Raw genomic sequence first — 15,849 nt, forward strand, 5'->3', positions numbered from 1 at the left:
TAGAATATGCTTCAAAAAAGCTCCTCCAGGCTTACCAATGATTGCAAAGCCTTGTACCAGGCATTCTGTTTCAGAGTTCTGGGCCTTTATACATTCCCTCAGCCAGGATGGCTCCATTACTCTAGACTGCTTGACGAAAGCCTTTCAAGTCTCAAATCTTATCTCCTAATCTTTAAATGCATGCCCACATTTCCTCTTTGCCCCTCCCTGCTCCTGGAAAATATCACTTTTTCTTTCTCCCCACCACTGGACCTCTATCGGTCTTGCTTTTTTGTCTGTTTCCCGTGATGTTAGAAACTTTTTGTGCTCACTGCCCATATGTGGTGCTCAACTAATGTTCGTTGAATGAATTAACTGCAAACAGACTTTTTTTTTTGAGAAAGATTAGCCCTGAGCTAACATCTGCCGCCAATCCTCCTCTTTTTGCTGAGGAAGACTGGCCCTGAGCTAACATCCGTGCCCATCCTCCTCTACTTTATATGTGGGATGCCTACCACAGCATGGCTCCCCAAGCGGTGTCATGTCTGCACCCAGGATCCAAACCGGCAAACCTCGGGCCACCAAAGCGGAATGCATGTGCTTAACTGCTATGCCACCGGGCCGGCCCCACAAACAGACTTTTAAAAAACATTCTCTACTTATTCTTTAATATTTTCAATATGTCCCTTCCCCATCTCAGACTTATATTTATCTTAAACGATTTATATTTTTAAAATACAACTTACTTATGCATCAGGAGTGCTTTATTTTCCTTTTTCTCAGATGACTACATGGTGTAAATAACTGCATATTCCAACTAATGAAATCTCACTCTTAATTAGGTTAACCTTTAGCTAGTCAAAACATTTTCACTTTAGGAACACATGACTTTCACAGATGAGAAAGTTTCCTGTGGTACTCAATACTCCGTACCCAGAGCCTTTCTAAAGAAGGGCAACCAAGAGCACCACACACATTCAACGTTCTATTTTATGAGCACCTCAAGTCAGTGAAATTTTCAAATTCTAAAACTTAGTAAAATCCCAGAAAGACATAATATTTACAACCCATTACTGCCTTTTTTGAGCTCCCATGTCACCTGAGTCAAGACTCTATTACCATCCTTTGCTATATTGTCATTTAGCTGTTGCTTGTCTATCACTCTGACTAGACTGTGAGCAACTCCAAAGAAGTGGAGACTCATCCACAATGACTACTAACTCAAAAGTTATTGAATGAAGATACATTCTTTCTGGCTAAATAGTTCCAAAAGGACTCTTCTAAGCCAGAGTAAGACCTAGGGTGGTATAACAGAAAAACGACTAGACAACAATCATACAACTGAAATTCCTGACTTGCTACTTGCAATCCTGTGTTAGTTTCAGTTCTTCATCAGTAAAATGAGGATATCTGCCCTAACTTATTGGACTTATGAAGATCCAAGCAGATTACTCATCTACTCAAAAGCTAATATATATTTTATGATGTTAATATAAGAAGTGGTTAGATTTATTTACTCCATTGAGGCAAAATGAAGCATAATGAATATTTCTTTCAAACATGTGGGTGTGTACAATCCAGTATCTAGTCCTAAACCTTGATTATTCAGGTTTTACACAAAGCCTCAACAAACGCAAAAAGTCACAAGCAAAGAATGGTTCCAGCTCTAAATCATAGGTTGTGGCCTCTGTGATTGACTAATTGCATATCTATTCACCTACTCCCACGGAGAGTGACAGCTTTCTGCAGCTTAACTATTAAAAGGAAGAGCAATGTCTGTGCACTGGACAATGCTTACTTTTTATTTTCTTTTATTTCTTAAAGATTAAGTCTTGATATAACTCCTATTCCATTTTCAATAAATCCAAGTATATCAACATAGGAAACATACGCCAAGACAGAGCTTTGATGTCAAATACCATATGCTCTGGTTCACACATTGTTCATATATCAGCCCACCAAAAACGAAATATGATCGAATGGCAGATCTGCCTGTAAGTTAAATGATTTGGCTTTCACTGATCAGGCTTTATGTTCATCAGATTAATTGCTCGCGATAGAGCACACCCTATAAAATGGTCCCCCTCATTCTGAGACTCCTTCATCTCATCTTTACAAACAAGGCTTTAAGACATAGAAAGCCCGAAGAGTATTTCCAAACATAACCTCTTCTGAGAGGAACTGCTCAAAGGATTTGTGTTACTCAATATACGTTTCTTGTACCTTTTGGACCCAGCTCTCGTTAACTCTTTGAAAACACGAAAATAAGATTTTAAGTCAACCCAACAGAAACAAGAGCTACCTGATGTGAGACACTCTGTCACCTAAGCGTGTGTGACAACTGACACAACTTCTATGAGTCCGAGTAACTTTGAAGTCAGCCCCTCTGGGGGACGGTACACGAGTGTGCAGTCACTTCGCTTCCAAGAATACCTCAACAGCAGAGCTAACACAGGGCCCACCCTTTTCCAGGAGCAGCAGGTAAAGAAGATATCCGAGGAGCGCACAGAGGGTTTGAGAGTGGAGACCCCAGCAGGAGAGAGCTCCGCCGAACCAGGGATCGCCTGAGACCAACTTCGATGCCTGTGGGGCGCCTCAGGCTTCTCAGAGAGCAAGCCCCGGAGAGGACACTGTGGGAAGTGAGTCTAACCTGAGAGGCTGCGGGCGCTTGCTACAGCGGGAACCAGCTTAGCAGCCGAAAGTAACCAAAGCATGACCGACTCGCTCACGCGTCAGGAACTGAAAGAGACAACCAGCGGGAGAAGCTGCCAACCGGAGCCCTGCGTCGCCAGGAAACCCGGCCAAACGCCCCTCCTCTTCCGGCCCGCGCCGCACGCCGGGCTTTCCTCCCACAGCGGCGTAGAATACTGACGTCACTGCCAGAGCTGTGACCGCTGCTCCGGCCGGGCGGTCCTTTTGGCGTGATGACGTCGTGCTCTACTTAAATTCTAAATGACTCACTGTAGGGAATGATATCTCCCGCCTCCTTGAGAACACCATGTAGCGGGTTCAGCCATCCAAGGAACTGGTTCAGAGTTAAGAATACTGTAAAGAATGCTTGCGTAGAGAGGCAGGCAACAGCGCGAACAGCCACGCTTCTAGAAGGTTCTAGCCAGTGCGCAAGGGCAGAGGTAGAGGGAGTGGGAATAAACAGGCGAAGGACCCGGGTCACGAGACCGTTGGGAGGGAGGGGCCGGCGGCCAGGGAGGTTCTAGTCTGTTCTGCCTCGCGGCAGCCGCCCCCTTCTACGCGGTCACGCTGAGCCAACGCCGGGGCCTGGAATCAGGCAGCAACCTCGGCCGAGCGCGCCGTCTCCCGCCGCCTCCGCACCATGGACCCCCGCAAAGTGAGCGAGCTTCGGGCCTTCGTGAAAATGTGTAAGCAGGACCCCAGCGTTCTGCACACCGAGGAATTGCGCTTCCTGAGGGAGTGGGTGGAGAGGTGAGAGCCGGGCCTGAGGACCGTTGGGGGTGGGAAGAGGGACGGCGGAGGGGGAGCTGGGCCGCGGCTGGGAGCGGGGAGCGAGGGCCAGCGGAGTCGCCGCCTCCCTGTGATTCGACTCCTGGCTAGGAAAGGGGGGCGACTTCAGGGGCTAATGGAGGATCGGGAGGCTTAGATAGTACAGAGGCAGGGAAGGAGGAGGCAGAGCTGGGTTCCCTGCACCCTGAGGTCGCCAGGGGTGTGTCTTGGGCGAAATAGAAATGCAGACGATAGCGGGGACTTGGGCACTGTAGGCGTGAGGCGGGGTGAAAGGTGCAAGCGTGGAGTTGTCTTTACATCTCTGGTGTTCTGCCTAGGTCGCAGTGAGAGCAGATCCTTTACGCGTTGTGCCTTTAAATAATGTTGTAGTAATGATGTTATTGTTTAATGAGTTATAATGAAACTGGTAACTGTGTTTGATTATAACTTAGAGCGATTCTAACTGCATGGAATTATTTTGGGAATTACTTACCAAACCACCGCAGTGGTAGTCACTCCAAACGCTTTAAAAAAAAAGTGATTTTTCAAGGACCGGCATGTTAGCATGATCTCTTCTTGTTACCCTTAAATTTAGAGTACTTCGCTACGTGCATGGAATTAATTCAACAGGCATTGTGCTAGATCTAGAAAAGAGTATAAGTACTGTCTAAGGATACAGATGAGTAAACAGAGAAATTTTTTTCAAGACTTTATTTTTCGTTTTTTTCCCCAAAGCCCCATGTTACATAGTTGTATATTTTTAGTTGTGGGTCCTTCTGGTTGTGCTATGTGGGATGCCGCCTCACCGTGGTCTGATGAGCGGTGCCATGTCCGCGCCCAGGATCCGAGCCGCGGAAACCCTGGGCCTGCGAAGTGGAGCCCGCGAAGTGGAGCCCGCGAACTTAACCTCTGGGCCACGGGCCTGCCCCCGAAGTTCGTTTTGATATTTACCATGTGATAGTGGTTAATATTCTACATATTGGAGGGGAACTTATGGGCGAAAGGGAAATCTTCCTGGAGATAGTTTTTAGTCACTGCTATTGGTGGGTAATTTAAGAGAGAGAACATACAAATTGCACCTCATGGTGGTGAGTAGTGACAGTGCAAAGCAATGTGACTCCTAAGAGGTAGTACCCTAAACTTTGATGTTTGTTTTAGGAACATTTCCAAGGGGGAGGATGAACCCACGATTACGAAATATTTGAAAAAGTATTTTTTCCAACGGGCTAGTTGTAAGGAAGAAACTTTAGTTAAAATCTGTCAACATTGTATATGGTGGTATAATAATTTTTTTCCTGTAAGAAGTTTCTCAATATTCTTTTTCCCCATCAGTTTTTTAGCTACTGTAGTGTAGGATTTTTGTTCATTTTATATAGGTAAAATTCTGAACACTTACGATTAGTTACTGTAGTAACTTAGTGACTATTGTTAACAATAGTTAACAAGAATACCGTTTTTGCAAATTCCTCGCTTTTCAACGGAAAAACCCACAAGATGCTGTTAGATAAATTTCAGGACTAGGCATTGAGGAGTAGGTTTTCGTCGTTTTCTCTGCTGAATAACTTGATGATCCAAATGTCTTACTTATTTGTAGGCTTTTATCCTTTTATATCTACTCATTACAGGAAAGAGCCTACAATTAAATTGTTCCTAAAATTCCAGGAAATACCTGGCACCAAGAATGAAGGTTATACTGAGTGGATACAATGTTTTGTTCCACTCCTAGAGAGGAACAGGGGACGCTGGGAAGAAAAAGTTGAAACCTATCTAAGAATGATGTAATTTGAGCTGGAGTGATTGTAGCTATGTGGAGAATTCCAATTTAAGGTCTGGAAAATATTGTCAGGCATTGTTTTCCCCAAAATGGCCGTGTATCTTACTTTAACATTTCCCATAGGGAATTCCAGGGGTTTTATCCCTGATTCCATTTATATTTTTCTTGTAGCATACTTAATTGTTAAGTATGGGATGAAGCACCTTGGCCTGTGTAGGGGGCCTTATTCTGAATTTAAATTGAGATATTAGCATGGAAGCTTTTGCTATCTCTAAGTTTAAACTTAAATTTTTGTAGTCTGAGGGCTTTGCTCAAGGTGTATCACTTCCTCTCTTGTCTGCTTTCATGTCAGTCCTCTTAAAGCACTCCAAAATTGTAAGAGATTGGGCTGAATGTGGAGACTTCCAGGTCTGGGAATATTACTAGACCTAATCCTACTATTAGGGTTCCTCAACTTGAAACCATTGCAGAGTTCTCCTCTCGTCCCCACTAAATTAGTCATAAATACCCAGACTTAGACGTTGAAGAACAGTCTATTTGCATATTTGCCATAATTTTTACCATTGTTCTTAGCTTAAAGTTTTATTTGATGTTATGAATTTATTAGCTTAACAACCTTTTAAATTGGACAAAGGGAAATACAAAGAAAAAATTTTTTGGCCCAGTATCAGTGGAGATCCAGGGAGACAACAATATTTTCAGCAAATAAGTTTGGGGTATTTTTGTTTTTCTAGAGGGAGAAGCATTGTCTGTTTCTCCCATTCAGCACCTTTTGTCTGCTTTGTATCTTGTCTGTGCTTTAATCATTTCATTTTATGGTAATTTAAGATCAAAGAAAGTAACTTTGTATTCTAATCTCCCGCCATGGCACATGGCTTTTCAGTAAATATTTTAAATGAAGTGAATATTTAAATGAAGGATGCATTTCTACCCTCAAGGAATTTACAAGATAGCACCCAGGTTTTTTGTACATGTGCATAAGTAATTATAGCACAAAGCAGATTGTATATTATCAAATTAAGAGAATTATGAATGAAGTCTTGTGTAATCCCATATGAGGAAGGTTTCTGCACTAGCCCTAGTTATTATATAAAAGCCTATACTGGCGATGTCCCAATTTGCCATTTTTGGCGGAGAACTAGCTTGTTTTAAATCTTGGAAGCATTACGAGAAATTTCTGTTACCTATAAATTGGTGTTACCTTCCAGTAGTTAACTAGAATTGGAATGTGAGAAACTCTAAATCTAGCTTATGAATAAACCCTCCTGTGCGCTCCTTCAAGCTTTAAAATTTTTTATGTTTTTGAAACAATTTCTGGCTTGCATAAAAATTGCAAGTACGGTAGAAAGAGCTTTTTTCCTGAACTCTTTCCAACATTGCGCCCCCAACACCACTGAGTGTGTATTTCTTACACATAAGGACAGTCTCTATAATACAACCATCAAACTTGGGGCACTAGTACTGACACATTCATTCTATCTAATTCTCAGAATTACATGTTGCATTTTGTTGTCATGTCTCTTAGTCTCTTTCATTTTGAAACACTTCTTCAGTGTTTCATGATCTTGGCAATTTTGAATATTATTGGGCCAGTTAAGGGATTTCCCTCAATTTGGGTTTGTCTGATCTTTCCTTAGGATTGGATGTAGTTTAATATATTTCCTGGCAGGAGTATCACTTCCCAAAGTTTTCACGTAAGTTAGAACGCTCTTTGAACGTCATCCTAAATACATTCCTGGATGCTGTATTTTGAAACTTGGGAAAAACACAACTTAAGAAACCCTGTGTCTTCGTTAAAATGTAACTGCAAAGAACTAGTGTTTGATTACTGTGCTCTTTGCCTTGGAACAGAATTTTAAAAAATTTTGTTGTGTTTACATGCCTGTTCCTTATTAAATCATCTTACTTTTCTGAGTTGCAAACAAAGATGTTTTGGATCATGTAGTAATTTATTTATTGGCATATGGGAGCCATTTTTCCTTATTGAGGGTAGTTGAGTAACAAGATATTTTTTTATAACTCTCACATTAAACAGAATGGGAAAAGTGCGCACATTTTTGTTGATTCAATGGTGCTTAATAAGAAATTCCAAATGTTTTATTACATTTGCTATTTTACATTTATACTTTTGTTTCATGTTTCCTTCGTCAAAAGATAACCTTGAGAGTGAAAAGGGAAGCCGCAGGGTGGGAGACGATATTTGCAACACGTAAGACTGACAGAGGGCTCAGATGCAGAATCTGCAGAGTACACCTATAAATAAATATGATAGACAACCTAATAGAAAGCTGGATGAGGGTTGAACTTTACCAAAAAAGGCTATTCAGATGGCCAATAAACATATGAAAAGGGACTCAACTACAGTGAGATACCACTACACACCTATGAAAATGGCTAAAAATTTGAAAGATAGACAATAGCTAAGGGTTGGCCAAGGCGTGGAACAACTAGAATTCTCATACACTGCTAAAAGAGGTATAAATTGTTAAAAGAACTTTGGAAAACCAATATCCATTTAAATCTAATGTACACAACCCTATGTGGAGAAATTCCACCCACCTGAAATGAATGTAAATATGAATGTGATAACTGCAGTTAAAAAGGATCAACACTTAAGATATTTTGAAGTAAGTTCCTTTCTGTTTTCCAGGTTAATATGGTCTCCTTGTTTGACATAAAAGTTAATGGCTTTTTTTTGTTTTTAAGGCGAATTTTAGTTGTCTTTGTTGTGTACAGCTTTCACTTTCCTTGAGTGAGTGCCCTTAATCCATTGAACATTTTAGTCACTGGACAGTTGCATGCAGCCCATATGCTTCATTGTCTACCCCAAATGGAGCATATAGCACTATTTTTTTGTGTGTGAGGAAGAGGGGCCTTGAGCTAACATCTCTTGCCAGTCTTCCTCTTTGTGCTTGAGGAAGGTTGTCACCAAGCTAACATCTGTGCCATTCTTCCTCTGTTTTGTATGTGGGACGTTGCCACAATGGCTTGATCAGCAGTGTGTAGGTGTGCATCAGGGATCCGAACCTGCAAACCTCAGGCCACTGAAGCAGAGAGTGCAAACTTAACCACTACACTACCAGGCAGGGCCCATAGCACTAAATTTTTGTAGTCTTTTTTTCTCGTTTTTAAGTTATTTGTATGTAATTCATGGTGTTGCCCTGGAATCTTTGGGGAAGAAGGGCTTGCAAGGTCAAGAGGAAGTACCAATGGGCGGATTTTGAATGATAACGAGAAAATTTAGAAGGATAACAAGAAAATCTATAATATGAAGGGTCTATGAATATAAGCAAGAAGAATTCTCAGGTCCGAGTCGAAACAAACATTTTGAATGATTACACTGTGTCTTTATAATTATTTCATAGACTATTTTAATTAATTGACCTATTCAAGTTTTGAATTCAGATATACCTACTGAATTCTAAACTAAACAACTTACACAAAAGATTTTGTTGTTGCGTGTTTCTCTGCCTCTTTTCCGTTTCCTCTGGGAATGGGCACAGAGAAGCTGTGTAATTTTGTTTGTTAGGCTTATTGAGGCAAGGTAAGGGTTAGGTTTTCATTAACGAGTATGCTAAGAAAATAAATAAAATTTTAAGCTGAAGGAAACTTACTGTAATCCTGAAGCATTCAGATGAATTCAGCTTACTCTTCCGTGTTTGACAAGGTAACCGTCTAAATGTCTGACTTTTCTTCCAGCATAAATGAATATTGCTTGGCTCAGTGATTTTTAGCTTTCTAAACAAATATCTTTTTTCTCATCTTCCTCAAGCATGGGGGGTAAAATACCACCTGCTACTCATAAAACTAAATCAGAAGAAAATATCAAGGTGAGTTATGAATTTTATTTGTATGTTTAGTGATAAATTATTATAAGGCTTTTTAGGGTTTTTTAACTGCTACTCAAATTACCACTCCTGATTTCCCCAAGATCACTTAGAAAAAAATCTTGGTAAAATTTCTGTTTGGACATCAAGTCTCTGGAATCTGACTTAAAACTGAGAATTTGGGGTTGAATGTTTACCATATTTTAGAATAAATGAAAATAAATGCTGCGTGTATGTTATATGCATGACCTATGAATAGGAAGCCCTGTAATTGTGTGCATTTGTAGTCTTTGTCATTGTGTCTTTGGCACCTAGTACAGTGTTTTATGCATTATAGGTACTTTTATTGTTTAATAATGTCTGCAAAGTAAATGAACAATTAGCCCAAATCAGTGATTCTCAAGTTTTTCTTCCCTGCCACTACCTGAGGAGTGTTTGAGTATGATTCATGGTGTTGCTTTAGCATATTTGCCAAAAGGGTGTGGGAGATAGGAGGAGGTTACTGGTAGCCGAAGTTGAGAGATGGCGGGCTATACTCTTATGAATGCTCCCTTCAGAATTCGTATTTCTCCTATTTTCTGCCTTCATGTCTAAAAAGATTTTTTCCACAGTTTTCTAATTAACTGTCTCAAATTGATAAGAAAATTTGCTGTTTTATTATTTAGAACACTGAACAAGGTTTATCTCTTTGGATATGAAATTAGAAGTTTTATCTTTGAACCAGTGAAATGAGAGAAGTTAAGCAAAAGCCCCAAAAGTAGTCTTTTTTTTTAGATGACTCATCTCTCAGAGTTCGCTAGTTTGTGAGCCCTGGATAGGATATTTTGCCATGTGATAAACATGGATGAAGATAAACATGCAAAATTATATTTAAGCTATATCTCTGCTAAAAACTTTTTATTCTGATTTAGAATATGACTGGTCTTACTCAGAATATACTAAAGCATCTAGCACCTTGCACGTGGTAGGGACTCAACAAATATTTTGTAATAAGGTAGGGCTTTGATTTCGATTTTCAATCTAAGTAACTGGTTACGTAACTTATGAAATACTAAGACAGTTTGAATAAATAGATCTAGGTGGGCTGATCGTGGCGTAGTCGCTAACATACACAGCATTGTTAAATGGAAAAGTCACAGTGCAGAGTTGTCTTATATACTTAGAGAATATCTAGAATGGGACACGCAAGAAACCACACTGGTTGCTTAAAGGATGGGCAGGAAATTTGGTTTTCGTCATGTGTATATTTAAATTCTTTGAATTTTCATCATTTGTGTATTACAGTTTCATAGTGTCTTATTTACAATTTCAAAACTCAAAAACTCTTGAAAATATAAAGCATTTTAGTAAATTTGTTTGGTAATAAAATGTGATCTGAAAAGACATGAGACTGTTCATAGTCTTTTTCCCACTTACTACAAATGCCAAACTTTATTTTGCAGAAATAATGTGTTTGATTATGGAGAGTTGTGGACCGCAGTGCCTATTGAGGGTGTTACATAATATATGGTATATGCATTGTATTAATTTTCTAGAATCCAAACGTTTTTAAATTCTAAAACTCATCATCTAAAAGATTTGGATGAGGGACTGGACCTATACTTAATTTAAAAAAAGAAATGAAAACAGCAAACTAAAACTAATTTACTAAAACAAACCAAGAAAGGGAGCATTAACAACTGAAATATAATGGATGTGAATAGTTTGTGTAAATTTGTGTAAATTAGTATATATATTAGGTGTGTTATTAAATACTAATAGCATTGTTTGCCTTTCCTCTGCTAGGAAGAAAAAACAGATAGTAAGAAGGTGGAGGAAAACGTAAAGACAGATGAACCATCAAGTGAGGAAAGTGATCTGGGTGAGGAGTTGGTAGTTTGTATTTGATGACTTCATAAGATCCTGTGTTGATTTTTACTAAATTGACTAAAGCAGCCCTATGTAATAGAAATAGAATGTAAGCTACATATGAAACTTAAAATTCTCTAGTAGTCACATTTTTAAAATACACAGGTAAAATTAACTCAAATTATATATTTAAACTAATATGTCTAAAATACATTTCGATGTGTAAGCAATATGGAAAAATTATTAATGAAATATTTTCCCTTTTTTCATACTAAGTCTTCAAAATCCAGAGTGTATTTTATACTAATAATGCAACTCAATGCAGGTGTTACCTTTTTTTTGGGAAATATTTGCTCCATATTCAAACATCATGAAATTTATAGTTGAAAAAGGTCATATCCCAGGTTGTTCTAAACATATGTTTAGAACTGAATTGAATACCAAAATATTATTTTCCTTTAGTACTTGCATCCATGTTAATAAAACTGGTTCATTTTAGAAGAATTGATTTCTCTACCAAGTTTGGTTGTATTGTTTTTTAGGCCTGAAATTGACAAAATCTCTTTGTAAATTTGGAAGTCCTTTGAGACTATAAATACATACCTCAATTATTAACTGGGCAATCTCTTAATTCAGAACCTATCTAAAAGCTAAATAAAAGTACTTGAATTTTTCAAATTTTGGATAAGTTGATCTTTGATATGGTTAGAATGGGCTTGTTTTTGGGGGGCTTAATTGAAGATGTGTCACTGTTTGTAAAATATTGTTTTTAGTCGTACAATTTTCTGGCAATTCCATAACTATAATTTTTTTTTTTAGCACCACATCTCCATTTAAAGCATTTTCTTTTTTGTGCGTGAATCAAGCTTATTTTATAATTAGATATAAAGTTACCAGCTCAGTTCCTGTTAAAAATTGATTAAAATTTTTTTGTTGGATGTTAATTCTGATTTCAGGTAGCTGATTTTAATTTCATCCTTTTTTGACCGTTAAGAGGAAACTCATCAAATTCACTCTTAATGCTAAAAATGTCTCTGAATATTGTCTGTTGTTTTTAAAAGTTTTTTTATGTGTAACTCTTATTTTGTTTTGCTTTGCTATAGTAAATTACAGTTGTCCATCATGAAATTTGCAACATTCCTTTTTCCAGTCTCTTTCTTTACTGTTTTGGTTATAGTGCTAGCTTTGGGGCTCATTTCTGCATCAGTAATATACCTTTATTTTAAAATTAAAATTTATCCATATTATTTTTTTGAAACAAAAATAATTATATTAAAATTAAATTTCATTATGATTTACATCAAATTATCAGTATAACTAGTCCTATCTGCATAAAATTTTTTTTAAAAAATAGTACATTGGTATTTAAAACAAAATATTTGAACTGGATCAGCTTGTTGATGCTGACTGAATCCGTGGTGTGTCTGTGTGTAATATCTAGAAACTATGCACTTGTCAACGTTCCCACTACAACATGATGGTATATATCTTACTGATGCAGCAGTTGAAACAAGATGTAGTCTTACCGAAACAATAAAGTTTTGTTTAATGGAGAAATATTTTACAGTGCGTCAATTTAAATAAAATTAATATAAAGTAAAATATTCAGTTCATCGGTTGCACTAGCCTTAGTTCATTAGTGGGTTGTTTGTTTTTTCCTGGTGTGGAAGATTAGCTCTGAGCTTAACGCCTGTTGCCAATCCTCCCCTTGTTGCTTGAGGAAGATTGGCCCTGAGCTACCGTCTGTGCCAGTCTTCTCCTATATTGTATGTGAGTTGCCACCAGAGCGTGGCTTGACAAGTCATGCAGGTCCGCACCCAGGATCCGAACCCACGAACCTGGGCTGCCCAAGCGAAGTGTGCCAAACTTAACCACTACACCACCAGGCCGGCCCCATAGCTGATTAGTTTTTGATAGTCTCATGTGGCTAGCATCTACTGTATTGTACAGCATGAGTCATATCATTTTCTTTGGCAGAAATTGACAATGAAGGTGTGATTGAACCAGACACTGATGCCCCTCAAGAAATGGGAGATGAAAATGTAGAGGTAAGTTTAATGGCTTATTTTCTGCTTGTTGTAAGGGATGTGAAGGTCCCACCTACTGCAATGATTTTGTGACATAATTCTTCCTGGAAAGCACATGTTAAATCTTTCTCTGACTTAAGGCATTTAGGAAAATATTTATTTTACTGCTTAAAATATTTGCGAAAATTCCCATTATTTTTAATCATACTCTCTAACACTCTCTGATATCCTTATTTTCTGTTTACCTGCTTTTTCAATTTGCATCTGGTTTGACTGCTCTTTAAACTATAGAGTTCAGCTAACATTTATATCTGTAAGGGGAATTGTCTATTTAATGAGATATCTAATGCCAAATTGTTTTCCAAAATGGTTTTGTCATGACAGATACGATATTGCCTTCCAGGTGGTGAAAATGGTTCTTGGGAGTTTGGGCCTGAAAAAGACTTAGATATTGCAATGGTTAGTAGTGCTCCAAAGGGTCATAACACATTAACATATATGCAGTGTATCTGTAGTATTAAAATGGAGGGGGTGAGAATTAAGAAAAAATGTCTGAAAAGGCCCTTTGGGGGTTGATAATGGAAAAAAGCTTGAGAAACAGTGTAATATAGTAATAGCAGCTTAAAAGGTTGGTCCATATCCTCACCAACACTTGATACTGTCAGATTTCATCTTTGCCAGTCTTATTGTGTGAAATGGTATGTCCTCATGGCTTTTAGTTTGCATTTTCCTGATTTCTAATAAAGTTGAGCATATTTTAATGTTTATTGGTCATTCACAGGTATTTGTGAATGACTTTCCTAACTTTCCCCATTTTTCTTCTTGGTGGTTGTCTTTTTCTTACTGATTTATAGTTCATTTTATGTTCTGGATACAAACAGTGTGTCATCTATATGTACTCCACACATTTCCTCCTAGTTTATGGATTGTCTTTACTTTCCTTATGTTGTCTTAATAAACACAATCTTTTAGTGCAGTAAAATTGATCACTTTTATATATTATGCTTTATTACCTCAAGGTTATAATTGCTGTAATGTATTGTTTTTCTTCTGAAAATTTTGTTTGGCTTTCACCTTTAATCCACCTGTCAGTCCCATTAGTGAAGAATTTTTTTCCTCACCAATGCCAAAATACACTTGTTTCCATATATGTGTGGGTCGGTTTTGGTGCTTTCTTATTCTACGTGTCTAATTTTTTCCGTGTGCTGATGACACATTGTCTTACATAGCTTTATACTAGGCCTTGTTATCTGGTGGGGAAGGACCCCCAGTGCTTCAGGAGTATCTGGGCTGTTCTTGGCCCTTTGTTCTTCCACATAAATTTTAAAATCAGATTGTCAAGCCCCACCCCACCCCCCCAAAAAAATTAGGATTTTTTTCCCCCCATTAGAATTGTGTTAAATCTAAATCAAGTTAGGGAGAAGATACATCTCCTCACTGTTGAGATTAACTATCCATGAATGTGCTATCTAATTTTTAGGTCTTTTTTTTTTAATGTCTTTTAATAACTGACTAACACTTTCTTCATAAAGATCTTGTGTGTGTTTAAGAACATATAAGTACCTTTTGTCATTGTCTGTAAAAGGAATTTTTTTAAGTTGTGTTCTCTTTATTAATGGTGCTGTGTCACTTCAATGTGTCTAGGTTTATAATGCTTTTTATTTATCCTACTTGGGATTTATTTGGCATCTTAAATTGTAGGGTTGTTAATTTTCTTTGGCTCTGGAGCATTTTCAACTAATATCTTTCAAATATTGCCTCTTCCCCATTCTCTCTACTCTCATTCTGGAGCCCTAGTTAGACATATATTAGACTTTTTCACTGTTCAGTTCCATCTATCCCTCTGCTGAATTATGTATGCTTTCTTTTTATAATCAGCTGTTTCATTGATGTTTTAATTCAGTGCCTACGATTTTTATTTTGATACTTTTCACTTCGATTCTTTTTAAACTTCTCTTGGTTATTTACAAGTCTCTTGCTCCTTACTCATTTTCAGAACTTGCCTTTTTTCTCTTAAACACATTAATTTCTTTACCGGTCTTATTCTTCTCCTGTTTTTCCTGACTCTTGCTCCTTGAGGTACCTTGTTTATTTGTGATGTGTGGATATTTTGACCGTGAGTTCTTCGAAACTTCACCTGTGGGAAGTTTTTGAGGCCTGGGTAGAAGGTGTGTCCCTCCAAAGAGGGATATGTTTGCTTCCATCAAGACACTGAGTTGGTGCTACCAACTCAAGAACCACTTTAAATTCTCAGCATGGTCTTGTTGTGATCTGTTTAACTACACAAGTAATGTGAATTCCAGCAGAAAGGCTGATTTGTGGTTATGAATTTCCAGGGGAGATTTTTTTCTTCTCTACTCACTGTCCCTTTCTTTCGAATAGGTTTACTTTTGGTTTACCATTATGCTTGCAGGTATAGGCATTTAGAGTTCTAGATTTATTTTAAAGGGTGTCTGATTAGACACCATACATTCTCTTTACCTGAATCTAGACTTTGTTTCATGTGTCCTGCACTACCTTCAAAAACAGAATTGCAAGGTCACCAGGTTCGACTCCTGCTACAAAGGTGAAAGCAGATGGAGCACTTGGCTACCTCGCTGAATTTCAAGCCATTATTTAATCTTGTTCCCTGAGGATTTCTACATTCTTAGGTCAAAGATGGTTTTTTTTTTTTAATTTTTTTTTAAGATTTTATTTTTTCCTTTTTCTCCCCAAAGCCCCCCAGTACATAGTTGTGTATTCTTCGTTGTGGGTTCTTCTAGTTGTGGCATGTGGGACGCTGCCTCAGCGTGGTCTGATGAGCAGTGCCATGTCCGTGCCCAGGATTCGAACTAACGAAACACTGGGCTGCCTGCTGCGGAGTGCGCGAACTTAACCACTTGGCCACGGGGCCAGCCCCGGTCAAAGATGGTTTTTAAAAGGTGGTTTTTAGACT

General features: G+C 38.2%; 2 protein-coding genes across 9 annotated transcripts in view; one reads left to right on the top strand and one right to left on the bottom strand.

The window, feature by feature from the left end:
- Positions 1 to 2,809, bottom strand: part of XPNPEP3 (X-prolyl aminopeptidase 3) — a 66,108-nt gene extending 63,299 nt beyond the window's left edge. For all 8 annotated transcript variants that reach the window (XR_006533335.2, XR_001400923.3, XR_001400922.3 and 5 more), the window contains exon 1: positions 2,630 to 2,809. Coding sequence is in view for 5 of the 8 variants with exons in the window: in XM_014858985.3 (XP_014714471.3) it covers positions 2,630 to 2,693 (64 nt within the window). In the remaining 3 variants the exon portion in view is untranslated. The remainder of the gene's footprint in view (positions 1 to 2,629) is intronic.
- Positions 2,810 to 2,830: 21 nt separating this feature from the next.
- Positions 2,831 to 15,849, top strand: part of ST13 (ST13 Hsp70 interacting protein) — a 29,132-nt gene continuing 16,113 nt past the window's right edge. The window contains exons 1-4 of the mRNA XM_014858979.3: positions 2,831 to 3,420; positions 8,985 to 9,042; positions 10,825 to 10,900; positions 12,865 to 12,935. Of these exons, the coding sequence (XP_014714465.1) occupies positions 3,311 to 3,420; positions 8,985 to 9,042; positions 10,825 to 10,900; positions 12,865 to 12,935 (315 nt within the window). The 5' untranslated portion in view covers positions 2,831 to 3,310. The remainder of the gene's footprint in view (positions 3,421 to 8,984; positions 9,043 to 10,824; positions 10,901 to 12,864; positions 12,936 to 15,849) is intronic.

Source organism: Equus asinus, chromosome 4, assembly GCF_041296235.1.
Source record: "Equus asinus isolate D_3611 breed Donkey chromosome 4, EquAss-T2T_v2, whole genome shotgun sequence".
Classification (NCBI taxonomy): domain Eukaryota; kingdom Metazoa; phylum Chordata; class Mammalia; order Perissodactyla; family Equidae; genus Equus; species Equus asinus.